The 12,980-nt window shown below is 48.3% G+C and overlaps 3 protein-coding genes across 5 annotated transcripts in view; all 3 read left to right on the forward strand.

Moving 5' to 3' along the window:
- Window positions 1-103: 103 nt before the first annotated feature.
- On the forward strand, window positions 104-2,202 carry myct1b (myc target 1b). The gene is made up of 2 exons (XM_088400116.1): window positions 104-511; window positions 1,100-2,202. Exons 1-2 carry the CDS (start codon window positions 457-459, stop codon window positions 1,582-1,584), a joined length of 540 nt encoding a protein of 179 aa, XP_088256242.1. The 5' UTR covers window positions 104-456; the 3' UTR covers window positions 1,585-2,202.
- Window positions 2,203-2,314: 112 nt separating this feature from the next.
- tulp4b (TUB like protein 4b) lies at window positions 2,315-11,667 on the forward strand. Its single transcript, XM_088400112.1, has 15 exons — window positions 2,315-2,447; window positions 2,927-3,117; window positions 3,273-3,542; window positions 3,641-3,769; window positions 3,947-4,108; window positions 4,233-4,413; window positions 4,528-4,635; window positions 4,703-4,860; window positions 4,939-5,398; window positions 5,855-5,978; window positions 6,300-6,444; window positions 6,529-6,622; window positions 6,715-6,858; window positions 7,072-10,241; window positions 10,313-11,667. The coding sequence occupies exons 2-15, from the start codon at window positions 3,100-3,102 to the stop codon at window positions 10,427-10,429; spliced, it is 5,280 nt and encodes a 1,759-aa protein (XP_088256238.1). The 5' UTR covers window positions 2,315-2,447; window positions 2,927-3,099; the 3' UTR covers window positions 10,430-11,667.
- Window positions 11,668-11,916: 249 nt separating this feature from the next.
- slc18b1 (solute carrier family 18 member B1) overlaps window positions 11,917-12,980 on the forward strand; it is a 6,150-nt gene continuing 5,086 nt past the window's right edge. Inside the window, exons 1-2 of one of the 3 annotated variants that reach the window (XM_088401054.1) lie at window positions 11,917-12,124; window positions 12,939-12,980. The exon at window positions 12,939-12,980 is cut by the window's right edge and continues 83 nt beyond it. In XM_088401054.1, the coding sequence (XP_088257180.1) occupies window positions 12,088-12,124; window positions 12,939-12,980 (79 nt within the window). In that variant the 5' untranslated portion in view covers window positions 11,917-12,087. Of the gene's footprint in view, window positions 12,125-12,643; window positions 12,787-12,938 lie in introns of those variants that run through there. The other 2 variants (XM_088401053.1, XM_088401055.1) reach the window with 2 other exon arrangements.

Raw genomic sequence — 12,980 nt, forward strand, 5'->3', positions numbered from 1 at the left:
GCGAAAATACGCTAAACTTTCTGAAATTTGTTAAATAAGACGAAAAGGCAGCAGTACAGCATGTTCTGCAAAGGTTCTTTTGTAGCTTGGAGGAGGCATGAAATGGAAAACACGCCAACAATGGAAGGAAATCCCCACAGGGACTGCGAGCAAGAGAGCCAACAGTCACCAATCGCGGACGCTTCCATTTCGGCTTCTTTTTGTCTTTCTTAGTGACGCATATTTGATGATAGCTGCAAAAGGCTCAAGTAAAACACAAATAAGTCGCCGTTTATTTCGTCGAGAAGGCAATCAATCTTAAGGAAATGATGAAGAAGGGAAACCAGGCGATGTAGATAAGCGACGCTAATTTTAAAAAGGGGGGAAGGAAGCGTGACTGCAAAGTTTCCTCCAGAGCCAGTTGTGCAAGAAGCAGAAGCTGCTCTGAAAGGTGCTGGTGGAGAAACGCTGGCAAAGATGGCACACAACCAAACCGACCCCTTTCTGGAGATACTCCGATCTTTTAATACGGGTGAGTGGGAGCGTTTTTGTTGTTGTTGTTTTGTTTTGGATCTGAGACTTTGTTGGTCAACACTTTTGGAGATTTGTCGATAGTCGAGACGATGTTTGTTGTTGAGCTTAATGGCTATGCGCTTCTTATTTTTTCTTATAGCAGTAAATATGTTTGGGACATGAACATCTTCACAGGTTTTGTGTGAAAAAAAATCGCAATATGGAAATAGAAGAAAACTCTAATGTTTAACTACTAATTATGTTGGGAGTGATTTTTTAAAAATGTTTAGTCATATTTGTTTCCAGTGATAAAAGAAAAAGGCAAGCCAGTACTAAAAGTGTGAGCCTTTTTTTTAATCACACCCAAAAAAAATCTTGATTAAAAATCACTTGGAAAAACGATTAAAAATTGATAAAAATTACACCATGAATAAAAATAAAACAGCTTTTCACTGCTGCTAAAATAGAATGAATTTTGACTTCCAAACTCACTGGACAATATTCTCAAGCACCCTACAAAAGCACCCAAAGAGTTTTTTTTTTTCTATGTTGTGATTTTTCAATGAATTGGCTGCATGCCTAAGGCTCGGCATTGTCTTCCTCCCAGGCGACATGATCCTTGCCTTCTGCTTGTCGGTGTTAGTGGGCCTGCTTCTGGGCGCCCTGGTCTACGTCCTGCTGACGTGGGCGTCCCGCCGCCGGGCCACCGCCCGAATCACCCGACGCTCGCGCAAGAAAGCCGGCAGATCTTCGCACTCGCAAATCCCGGCAGATGGCCAGTTAGGCCTGTACCGTAGCACTTTCCTCAGTGTCTACCGCCAGCCATCGCTGGAGCCGGTGGGACCTGTGGGGAGCAAACTGGGACCGGAGACGTCCACCTTTCGACCTATGCCCAGGAAAGGCAGTCTGGAGATGGCAGAGGACACCCGGGCGAGCCCGGCCGAGGACACGACCGATTCGGCGGCCCTGGTCCCTGACAAGCGCCACTCCTTCTGGCTGGGTGGGAACGGACTCAAGGGGTTCCTGCCCTCGCAAACGCCGCCGCCTGCCTATAACAGCATCATCCATGCGTTCCAAGAGTCCTGCACTTGAAGCCACCCACAGTCAAGTCATAAAAAATTTGAAGATTCTATCCGAGGGAAGGGTGTCGCTTTAACGACCCTGTGAGGCGTGCAATTTTGAGATTTGTTTCTAAATACGGTGGCTTTTTGAGATGCGAGTGACCTGACTTAAACTGAACATGTGCCTTAAGAACAGCCCCCGCTAGCTTCCTGCTAACATATAATGGCTCGCTAACAGTTAGCATAGATGGTTGACAATTTAAGCAAATTAAACACAAATGTTGGAAAAACATGTGCAGGCAGATCTTATAACACACACAGGCCTGTATTTTTTATCCTTGACAAAAAATGACCAATATTACTGCAATTCTTTTCATTAAGAAGCAATGCGGTATGTCTGCAGAGTGAAGAATTATAGCTTGATTGCTCCTCATTTTCCACGCACACAATTGTTGCAGGTCAATTTTGCCCTGACCCAAGAATATCCCGTCTGTAACAAATGATGAACTACAGATATTTTTAACATGTATTAATATCCTCGAGGATCAGAGATCTCTGACCTTCATATGTAAACGCTTTATTCTTAATAAATACTCCAGAGAAAAAAGGAAGAGTATTTATTTTGAGCTACTTCAGCAGATGCCTGCGTCAGGGCGCTCAGGCGCTTTTTTGTCGTATTTTTCGTCCCATCTGAGTCCACCTGACAATTCGCCGCGCATTGAACGAGTCGACTTGGCTGACTGCAACCGGCTCAGGAAGCAAGCAGCCCCGCCCCTCGCGCCTCGCGCTCCCACCTAAAGTGCGCAAACGGAGGAGCGGACTGCAAGGCGACAGACACGCTCGCTGCAGCCAGCCAGCCAGACAGCGCCTGGATCGGAATCATCAGCATCATTGGTACGTCCGACTGCATCGTGCTTGTCCTTCGAATGCAAATTTCCATTATTAAAGCTAAATGATGCTCGTCTTGCTGTCTTTTTTCCCCCTACCGTTAGCACATTCCGCTGTATTTTCCGCCAGTCAGTCAAAAACAAATGCAGGCAATTTCTGCCATGAACACGCACACAGATGAGGTGAAAATTGAGGATCTGCATGAGTGATGGGGTGACGGCAGAGGGTGTGATGATGTCAGAATCGGATGAACAGGCTGTGTTGGTCGGCATGGCGACGGGCCAATTCTATCAGTGCGGCGGTGCTGCTGTTGCATAGAGACACACTTATATAAAGATGTAATATAAAAATAAATAAATGAATAAATAAATAAATAAACGACTGAAGGTTCATGCTGCGGAATGATGATTATTTCCCTAAGAGTGTCATCCCTTATACGGTAGGCTGGATGAAAAGATACTCATTTAAATCTTTCATTGCAACAGGAGGGAGACATTTGGGCCAGTGGCGTCAAACTCTGAGCCGAATGGTCGCCAAGGCCTTCACGTCCACTCCGGGAGAGACTAAACGAGAAAGCCAGACCATCGCCAGCGTCCATTGAGGGCTTGTCATCTGAATGGAAACATGGACGCCTTCCACGGAGGCTTTTTGACTCAACATGTCCAGAAGCTATGAGGTAGGTGATCCACCAGACCTCTATTCCGCCAGATTCAACTTGGAAGTGTCATTGCAGCCAATTCTGAGCCAGCTGTACGGCGAGCAAATTCAAGCGTAGCTAATGAAGTGTCAGGCGAGGCTGGCCTAACTCGGTCGTGTCGTGTCTCCGTGCAGCCAGGCCACTCAGTAGGGATGTTGGCGGCCGTGGAACACGGTCCCATCCTGTGCAGCGACTCCAACATCCTGTGCCTGTCGTGGAAGGGCCGCGTGCCCAAGAGCGAGAAGGACAAGCCCGTGTGCCGCCGGCGCTACTACGAGGAGGGATGGCTCGCCACCGGCAACGGCCGCGGCGTGGTGGGCGTCACCTTTACCTCCAGTCACTGCCGCAGGGACAGGAGCACCCCGCAGAGGATCAACTTCAACCTCAGGGGACACAACAGCGAGGTACGACTTACGCGCGATCTGCGTTTCACCATGGGTACCAAATGCGTTCCGTTTGAAGGTACCAAATAGTTGGTATTTGTTGCTCGTTTGTGTCGAAGGTTGTGCTGGTGCGTTGGAATGAACCGTTCCAGAAGTTGGCCACGTGCGATATGGAGGGAGGAATTTTCGTGTGGATTCAATACGAGGGCAGATGGTCTGTGGAGCTGGTCAACGACAGAGGAGCCCAAGTAAGTCTTTGTGGCAAAAAGGTCCACCACCATGCAAGCACGAGTCACCTACTCCTCTTTTGCATTTTGCTTCAGTCCTTCACGTCATCAATGTTGACAAAGGGCCAATTGGGCTTGTTACGTTTTGGCAGGCATTGAAGCATCTCCGCGTTGTGACCTTTGTACCGCCTGCCGCAGGTCAGCGACTTCACGTGGTCCCATGACGGAACTCAAGCTCTCATCGCCTACCGCGACGGTTTCGTGCTGGTGGGCTCGGTTAGCGGTCAGCGGCACTGGTCTTCGGAGATCAACCTGGAGAGCCAGATCACGTGTGGTATTTGGACACCAGACGACCAGCAGGTGGACACACTACTGAAATTCTCTTACAAACACACTCACAAAACCAACCGTGATCGACTGTCAGCTTGAAAAAGGTCGGCGCTTGTCGGTAAAGAGCTGTAGCAACATGGGAGGCGCGTTTCAGGTGTTGTTCGGGACGGCCGACGGCCAGGTGATTGTGATGGACTGCCACGGCCGTATGCTGGCCCACGTGCTGCTGCACGAATCCGACGGCATTGTGGGCATGTCCTGGAACTGCCCTGACTTCCTGGTGGAGGACAGCACCGAGAGCGATACCGACTCCGACGACAACTTCCTGCCCTTAGGTACCCGGCCGGCCCTTAAGCGCTTGATCTTGGAAGACTGGCAAGTGGCTTCATTGGAACTTGTGTGACCGCATCTGGCTAACATTTGCTGTGGCTTGATGTTGATGCATTTAGTGCGGCGAGTCAAGCCTTTGTTGACAGTCACCTTCTTATCGGGTGAAATCAGCTTGATGAACAACTACGATGACCTGTCCCCCGCTGTCATTCGCTCGGGCTTAAAAGGTACGATAAAGGAGATGCTTGTTTTGGCCTGCTTGACCCCCCACCCACCCCCTCATGCCGTTTCCAGACGTGGAGGCGCAGTGGTGTTCCCAGGGCGATCTCTTGGCTGTGGCCGGCATGGAGAGACACGGGCTGCCTTCCGACGCTGGCTTGACCAGGAACGCTCTGGTGAAGTTCTACAACGTGCAAGGGGAACACATCTACACTCTTGAAACGCCTGCACAGGTACCAAAGGCTTTGAGGGATGTTGGCAACTTGGCAGCGACCCGAAATCACCCGCTTAAATTGCACTGGTGGTTTCAGCGACCCATCACCACCATCTGCTGGGGTCACCGGGACTCGCGGCTGTTTCTGGCCTGTGGTCCGGCCCTGTACGTGGTGCGCGTGGAGCACCGCGTGGCCAGCCTGCAGCTGTTGTGCCAACAGGGAATCGCCAGCGCCCTACGGGAGGAGAAGGACGTGGGCAAGCTCAACATGCCCTCGCTGCTCTGCTCCTACGTCACTACGGCCTTCATCCCCACTATCAAACCCCCAATTCCGGACCCCAACAACATCCGAGACTTTGTCAGCTACCCCACGACGGGCAACGAGCGGCTGCACTGCACCATGAAGCGGGCGGAGGACAGCCCCGAGGCAGGCGGCCCGTGCTACACCCTCTACCTGGAGTACCTGGGAGGGCTGGTGCCCATCCTGAAGGGCCGGCGCATCAGTAAATTGAGGCCCGAGTTTGTCATCATGGACCCTAAAACTGACAGCAAAGCGGGTGAGGAGGCTGCACTTCACTCAAAGAATAGTGTATTTGTTCTCTTCTCTTGTTATGCAATTGAAACACCAGAGGTTTGTCCTATTTTTAGATTTTAATTTCACTCCTGAATTAGTTTACAATAACAAAAAACAATAGTAGAATGATTTTTTTGTTTGTTTTGAACCTCTGCCGTGTCAATTTTGCCCACTCTTTTACTAATCTTAAGTCTGGGCCACACTGACCTCAAGGGAGTTAAGTTCTGTAGCGTGTTGCAGTTCTGTAGATGTTGTCCTTTTGGGGCCATTTTGGATTTCTTCGGATGATGGCATTTGGTCACAGATTTTTATCTCTTTTGGCCGACTTTATTTTGTTAAACTGGTTCTGTCCAAGTAATTTCTTGAATGTATGGAGATCATCAGGCTTGGGTGTGGTCATTGGAAATGAACTCAGTTTTCCTCACATGTTCTTTTTTAGTGGAGGTGTGCGTCAACCCCATGATCTCGTACGCTGACAGCTGCAACTGCTCCGACTCGAGTGATGTGGAGTTGAGCGATGAATGGGTTGGCAAAAAGTCACCCAAGTTTTCCAGGGGAAACAGGTGGGCGGGCCTAACGACCAAGCACGTATTCATATATATTTATAATTGCCTATATTCATAGTTTGAAGCTTAAAGAGGTATTTTAAACCCGTCTTGCGGCATTACTCTTATAGAAAAAATCAAACAGATGATTTGAATCACAAAATTCTATTTAGCATTTTCCACTAGCTTGATGATGTTAACATTTATGGTATACAAAGCTGATTCAAATGATCAGGATCCTTATCAGGTTTCTGCCGAGCGTCCCGATTTTTACGCCATTTAAGTCTGACTGTATTGATTGATTAGATAACAGCAAATGACATTATTTTTGCTGCATAGAATGAACTTGGAAGTGCGCAAATCTCCAAAACTGTCCCGCGCCCACCAGGAGGGCCAGCGGTCCCCTCGGTTGCCATCCAAGAAGCCGCTGGTTCGATCACCCAGCCTGACACGCCGGGAGTTTTCCATGGACGGACTCACTGAGGTACAGCATGCGCTACCTGCTAGCACATGGCATAAGCAGTAGCATTTTTATTTTGAGACTATCTTCTATCACTGTGCTCTGCAGCACAATTACTTGGCTCAGGTTACATCCAACATTTGGGGGACCAAGTTCAAAATTGTGGGACTGGCTTCGTTTTTGCCTGCCAATCTTGGCGCAGGTAAGTGTCGTTAAAAAAACAAAACATTGCGACAGCAGCCATCACAACTTGGCTTAATGTTGGCTGAGTGTTGCTGTGTTTGGGTTTTTCAGTCATCTACAAGACAAGTCTGCTTCATTTGCAACCGCGGCAGATGACCATTTACCTGCCGGAGGTGCGCAAGATATCGCATGACTTCATGAGCCTGCCTGTGTTTAACCCCAACGTGTTCAGCGAGGATGAGGATGACTTACCAGGTTCATCATGTATCAACACCTCATATGTCTTTCTTGTGCTTAAAGCAAAGATGGCTTTTAAAAGTACAGATACTTGTTTCAAAACAAACTGGTGAAGGTAAAAGTACTGAGTCAATCTGTAAAAATAAACAAGTAGTAATCCTAACAAATGAGCACAGAAACAAAGTCGTCGTACTTGTTGGCTTCCACTAACCGACTTTTCCTTGTGTGAAGTGATGGGCACATCGTCAGGAGACAACCCGCCCTGCACTGTCAACATTCCCATCGCTCCCATCCACAGCCCGGCTCAGGCCATGTCGCCCACTCAGAGCATCGGCCTGGTCCAGTCTCTCCTGGCCAATCAGAACATTCAGCTTGATGTTCTCACCAATCCCACGACTAGTGCAGCGGCGGTGGCCGCATCTGTCTCCGTCCCCGTTTCTGACCACAGCCAGACTGCCGCACCGTATCCCGTTCCGGCCAGATATCCAAATCCCGGGCAGGTGATCTTCAATAGGCTGGAGATAGGTCCGCTTCTACCTGGTACGCTACCTCCCCCGCCACCGCCACATCATCCTCCGCCGCAGCCGCGGCCACAGCCGCCTCGCCAACAGCAGCTGCAGTCCAGGCAGCAGCCGCAACCCTCGCAGGCCCAGCAGCAGCAACGACATCATCTTCAACAGCTTCACCACCAACAGCCTCCGCATCAGCAGCAGCACCAAGTCCAGCAGCACCAACAGATGCCGCAGAATCCACCACCGGTGGCGGGGAACCACCAGTTTCAGCAGCAGCAACAGATCCAGCAGCAGCAGCATCAAATGCAGATGCAGCATGAACAAATGCAACAGCAGCAGCAGCAGATGCAGCAACAGCAGCAGCAGATCCGCCAGCAGATTCAGGAGATGAGACAGCAACAGCAAAAGCTCCAGCAGCAGCACCAGCAGATCCAGCAGCAGCACCAGCAAATGCAAAGGCAGCACCAGCAAATGCAGCAGCAGCTGAAGATGCAAATGACGCTGCCCCCGGCGCCCAGCGGCTACCCCACCATTTCCCTACAGCAGATACATCTCCTGCCTCCACTCCCTCTGCCGCCAACGACCGAGCCCGGACTGGACCGGGAGCACGTGTTGAAGCCAAGCCTGCCTCGGACTTTACCCCCTTCTTTTAGTACCAGAGATGGTGGTTCTGTGGAGATTCAGGTGAGGAAGGTGAATCCTCCTCCTCCGTACCCGGGTACGGTGGCATCAGCGGCAGCCACGGCGGAAGCGACAGCTCAAACACTGGTCACGGACTGTGACAGCCCAAGCATCCTAGCTTCGGATACCTGCCTGAAGAAGGACGACTTTTTGCTTCAGCCGGTGACCATACAGTACCCAACACCTCTTGGTTATGAAAGGATCACCACGTTCGATAGCAGCGGCAACGTGGAGGAAGTCTGCCGCCCCCGGAGGCGCCTCGTCCGCAACCAAAATGCGTACACTGCCCATGGCTCGGCCACGCTGAAGGTAACCTCCTCTGAGAATGAAAAGATTCACCTTCCCTACAGCTCAGCAACACTCAGTCGTCTGTCAGTCCCACGGTACTCCATACCAAGTGGCGACCCGCCCCCTTATCCCGATCCGGCCAATCAAGTCCCAGCTACCCTCGCTCCTCCGCCACAGAGATTGGAGAGCAGTCTGATTCATGCCACTCTGCGCCGTGACCGCCGCGACATGACGCTCAAAGTTCCCTCCATGATGGACACCTCCAGGACACTTCCTACCAAGGCCAAGATGAACAGCGCGTTGGGTTTGACCTACCAGCAGAGGTTGCCCACAGCGTTGTACACATGCACACAGTGCAGCAGCAACAGCAGCAGCACCAGCGTTAGTGTCAGCGGAGGTGGGACATCCAGTAGCGGCATTGCCGGTGGAACAGTGGTCAGGCAGGACTTCCCCCCAGGCAAAGGAGCACACCACAGCACAATCATTGTCCACTCCAAAAGCCCCTCCCAATCATCCTACAGCCTCCTGGGTTCCACGGACACAAACCGGGACAGAACCGTGTACGTCAACTCCGCCTTCACAGAGGACGAGACTCTGAGCCAGCACTGTCACCTGGACAAGCCCGTCCGGCAGATGACCCTCGGTGACGTCGGCCTCATCGCAAAACGTCCTCCACCTTACCAGTGGGACGCCTCAGCCGCAGAGGAGTTCTGGCTCGCCCCAGAACAAACTATGCTGGTCCCGCCGCCGCCTCCTCACAAACCACCTCCTCTCATCCTCGGCCAGGCCCAGCACTTAGACGTGACACGGCTCCCGTTTGTCCTTACAACTAAGCCCCCATCCAGTCCTAGCACGAGCACCCTCACCTTCCCATCAGGCTACCAGATATCTCTTTCTCCCTTCCCTCCCGGAGTGGGCCACAGCAGACCTCCCATGCAGACCTTACAGAACCCCCCACCGCAGTGTGCTCCACGCGAAGTGGTTCTACCTGTTCCATTTGCTCAACAGGACTCCAATTTGGTTTTATCGACAGGGTACTCCACAAGTCTGGCTAACTTGGCATGCTGCACCCTTCCCCCAATGTACCCGGGGGCCAGCTCCTGCGCCGGACTTCAGTTGCACGCTGTCAACTTGCATCCATGGAACCCATACCCCTGCCCGCCACCCAGGCAGGACCCTCCCGCACCTCCTCTTCCAACCAAAACTCATCAGATATTAGAGAAGCCGATTCTGTCACCATCCCCTCCGACTGCACCACCTCCGCCACCCCCTCTGCCCCCTCCGCCGCCACCCTCCGAGTTACCCCCCTCTAAATGCGTCACAGAAGATCTGGCAGAGTCTGGGAACAGCTTTCCGGAGCCACCATCTCTCAACGAAAGTCCTGTCACGCAGGAGTCAGACCGCTTCAACAAAAAAAGTCGCAAGAGACTGGACAGCCGAGCCGAGGAGGCCAACATGTCCTCGGTGTCCAGAAAAGACGGTCGCGCGCTGTCTGATTTCAACTCTCTGATCGCCAGCCCACGACTGGGCAGCAGAGAAAAGAAGAAGCCCAAGGGACCCCGGGAGCAACTCAACAGAACCAAGAAGATGAGCCGGGCTGCCAACGAATTCCAGGACAGCTCAGAGAGTGAGCCAGAGCTTTTTATCAGCGGCGACGAACTGATGAACCAGAACCAGAGCAGCAAGAAGAGCTGGAAGAACAAGCGTAGCCTTCGTATGGCCAACGAGCTGGAGGAAATTAAGTGCCGCAAGGCCAACGAACGTGAGGACCGTAGTTTAGGCAGCCAGGGCTTCGTCTACGTGATGGCCAACAAGCAGCCTCTGTGGAATGAAGCCACGCAGGTCTACCAGCTGGACTTTGGAGGACGGGTCACACAGGAGTCTGCTAAGAACTTCCAGATTGAGCTTGACGGCCGACAGGTATTTTGATGGCAAGTTACAGGTGGCACCATTTGGTTCTTTACTGTATTTACATCCTGACAATTCTTTAGGTGATGCAGTTCGGACGCATTGATGGGAACGCCTACATCCTGGATTTCCAGTATCCCTTCTCGGCGGTCCAGGCGTTTGCCGTGGCCTTGGCCAATGTGACTCAACGACTTAAGTGAACTTTTGTTGTTGTTGTTTTAATGACGCTGACACATCTTACCAGTATCTGTTGCACCATTTTGGGCTATTTAGCACCATTCTACATGGCCACACTTATGACATGAGCACTTTGATGAATGTTCGAAATATTCTATTAAAACAAGTCTGAGCCTCCCACAAATAAGCTACATTTTAACTAACCCCAATTATAACGTTGAATTATATTTAGGTCAACTACAGTATTACAAATTCCATACTGAGATGCAATGGCATTATTTGGGATATATTTTGAAAGAAAATGTAGTCTTATCAAATATATTTCTACTCTTTTTTTCCGTTTTGTTTACCTATTGTTCACACACGATGATGAATGTATTAATGAGTGTCAGAGTTTTTTTTTTTTTTTATTCATTGTACTTCTATGAAGTGGTGCATATATTATTAATTTTTAATCCCAGTCCAGCCTCTGACACCAACTTCAACAATCAACACGAAATTTGATAGATGTGTTTATCGTAACAGAACAAATAGAAAAGTGTCAAGGATGTTAATTTGAATCATTTTTAACCATTCATACAGGACGTTTTTGCAAAAACCAAGAAGTGGCTTTGTGTTGTGACGCTACTTGAAATATTCTATTGGAATGTGTCAGTCAGTGCTAATTGTGTGCTACCAACTGCAAAAAAAAAAAATTACTTGCTGCAGTTTTTTTTTTTTTCCAAGTGCAGTGTTCCCCCTCTGTTCACCCCCCGGCACCCTCAAAGGTAATGCCAATGGATGCCACAACATGGCAGCAAAGCACTTTTTTTTCTATAATGTTAGAAATAAGACTCTGTGACGAGATGAATATGTGGCGGAACACTGTACACTTTTTACGCATAGATTTATACTTTTGCACTGATAAAGGTTTATTGAAGATGTCAGCATAGAAACATTGCAACAGGATTCAACATCAGATAATCCTGCATTTTCGAGACCAACTGTTAGATCTGGTGCTAATGTACAAAGAAACTACTTTGCTCATGATCGCTTAAGATTGCCTTTCATGTCATGCTGCTCTCGAGTTTTTTTGTGACTACGTGTGTGTCAGTGATCTGCAATATTGATTTATGATATATTGTTAAGTTTTCTTTCTCCTATTAATTTGTGTTTAAAAAAAGCAAATATGAGATGTGACAATATATTTAAATTTGAAATGGACCCTTAGGCTGGATGAAATATTATAAGTAAATAGGTACATTAAAGATTTATTCAAAAGGTTTTGCATTCCACTTTGTCTTATTTGATTTCCATATCTAAATGCTGAAGAATTCCAAAACTTCTATTCCGAAAAAAAAAAATAGATGGTTGCTTTTATATTTAGAACTTAATTATTTTTATTGAATGTTTTTCATTGTAAGATTTGTCATGAACTCACCTAAAATAACTTATTATTATGCTAGATAGTCTTAGCTTTTTGCTAATTATTACTAGACTTGCCAGCGCTTTTAGTTTGAAGGCGCTCCCGGAAGCAGCCACGGTTCTGTCTTAACTAAGGACGTTAAAGTAAAGCAAGCGAAAGTGAACATAGGCGTGTGAATTTTCGTGAGTGCTTGTTAATGTCAGCCAAATTGTTTCTTTTCGACTATCGGAACATTTTTACAGCAACCCGCTGCAAGTCGTTCACTAAAGAACGAAAATGCAGCCCGAAGCGGAGGCAGACCTTCAGCCACAAGGTTGGTTACTTTTGCCCTAGGCAATTTGATGAGGCACAGCATTGTGCAGTCGTGATTATTGGCACCGCACAGATTTGAGGTTCGGGATTCAATCTGGTTTGCAACCAGGTTTTCCTATTAGGGATTTTGATGATTAATACAAAAACATCAGTGCCACTGATTGTATGCAGTTTGGGATTCTTAAAAGTTGTATTAATGCAAGAACAAATAATTTCAAGGGGAAAATAAGCTTCAATATAAGTGCATTTATATTGCTAATTTTATAGTGTGGATTTTTTCACTGGCTTGGCACAACACAATGATGAAACAATGTTAGCTGATTTAGTAATTGTGTATTTTTGAAAATGATTCTTACAAGAACCAAGTTGAATATTTTGTTTAAAAAGAGATTAAAATGACAATAAAAAATTCACAACATTCCCAGAATAAAGTGGTATATTTTATATTAGCATTTTATTCCATTAAATATTAAGGCTGCACAATTTGTCACAATTTTAATGGATATGCTGATGCTCTGCTACATTATCTAAGGACTTTCTCAGGCAGTAGTCAGCTAACCACCAGGGGGCGAACGTAAGATTGAACCTTCATTCAGTTGTCAAAATAACAAGGGCGTGCACCACTGAGAAGAAAGTAGGACAACAATTGGAGATGAGCTTCAGGTAGTGATCAGCATCTGTTGTTTGGATTCAGGGCAAGTGATGTTAGACAGTAATAGTATGTTTGTTCAGAAAATTGGAATATGTTATCATTTATTTGTAATAACGCAGCCCAAATATACAAACATAATGTTTCGACTTTTCTTTGAAAAAAGAGGAGTCGAGGCAGCCTCCGGCAAGGATGACAAAACAGCAGA

The sequence above is a fragment of the Syngnathus floridae genome, chromosome 16 (genome assembly GCF_059516105.1).
Source record: "Syngnathus floridae isolate MCC-2025c chromosome 16, RoL_Sflo_1.0, whole genome shotgun sequence".
Lineage (NCBI taxonomy): Eukaryota > Metazoa > Chordata > Actinopteri > Syngnathiformes > Syngnathidae > Syngnathus > Syngnathus floridae.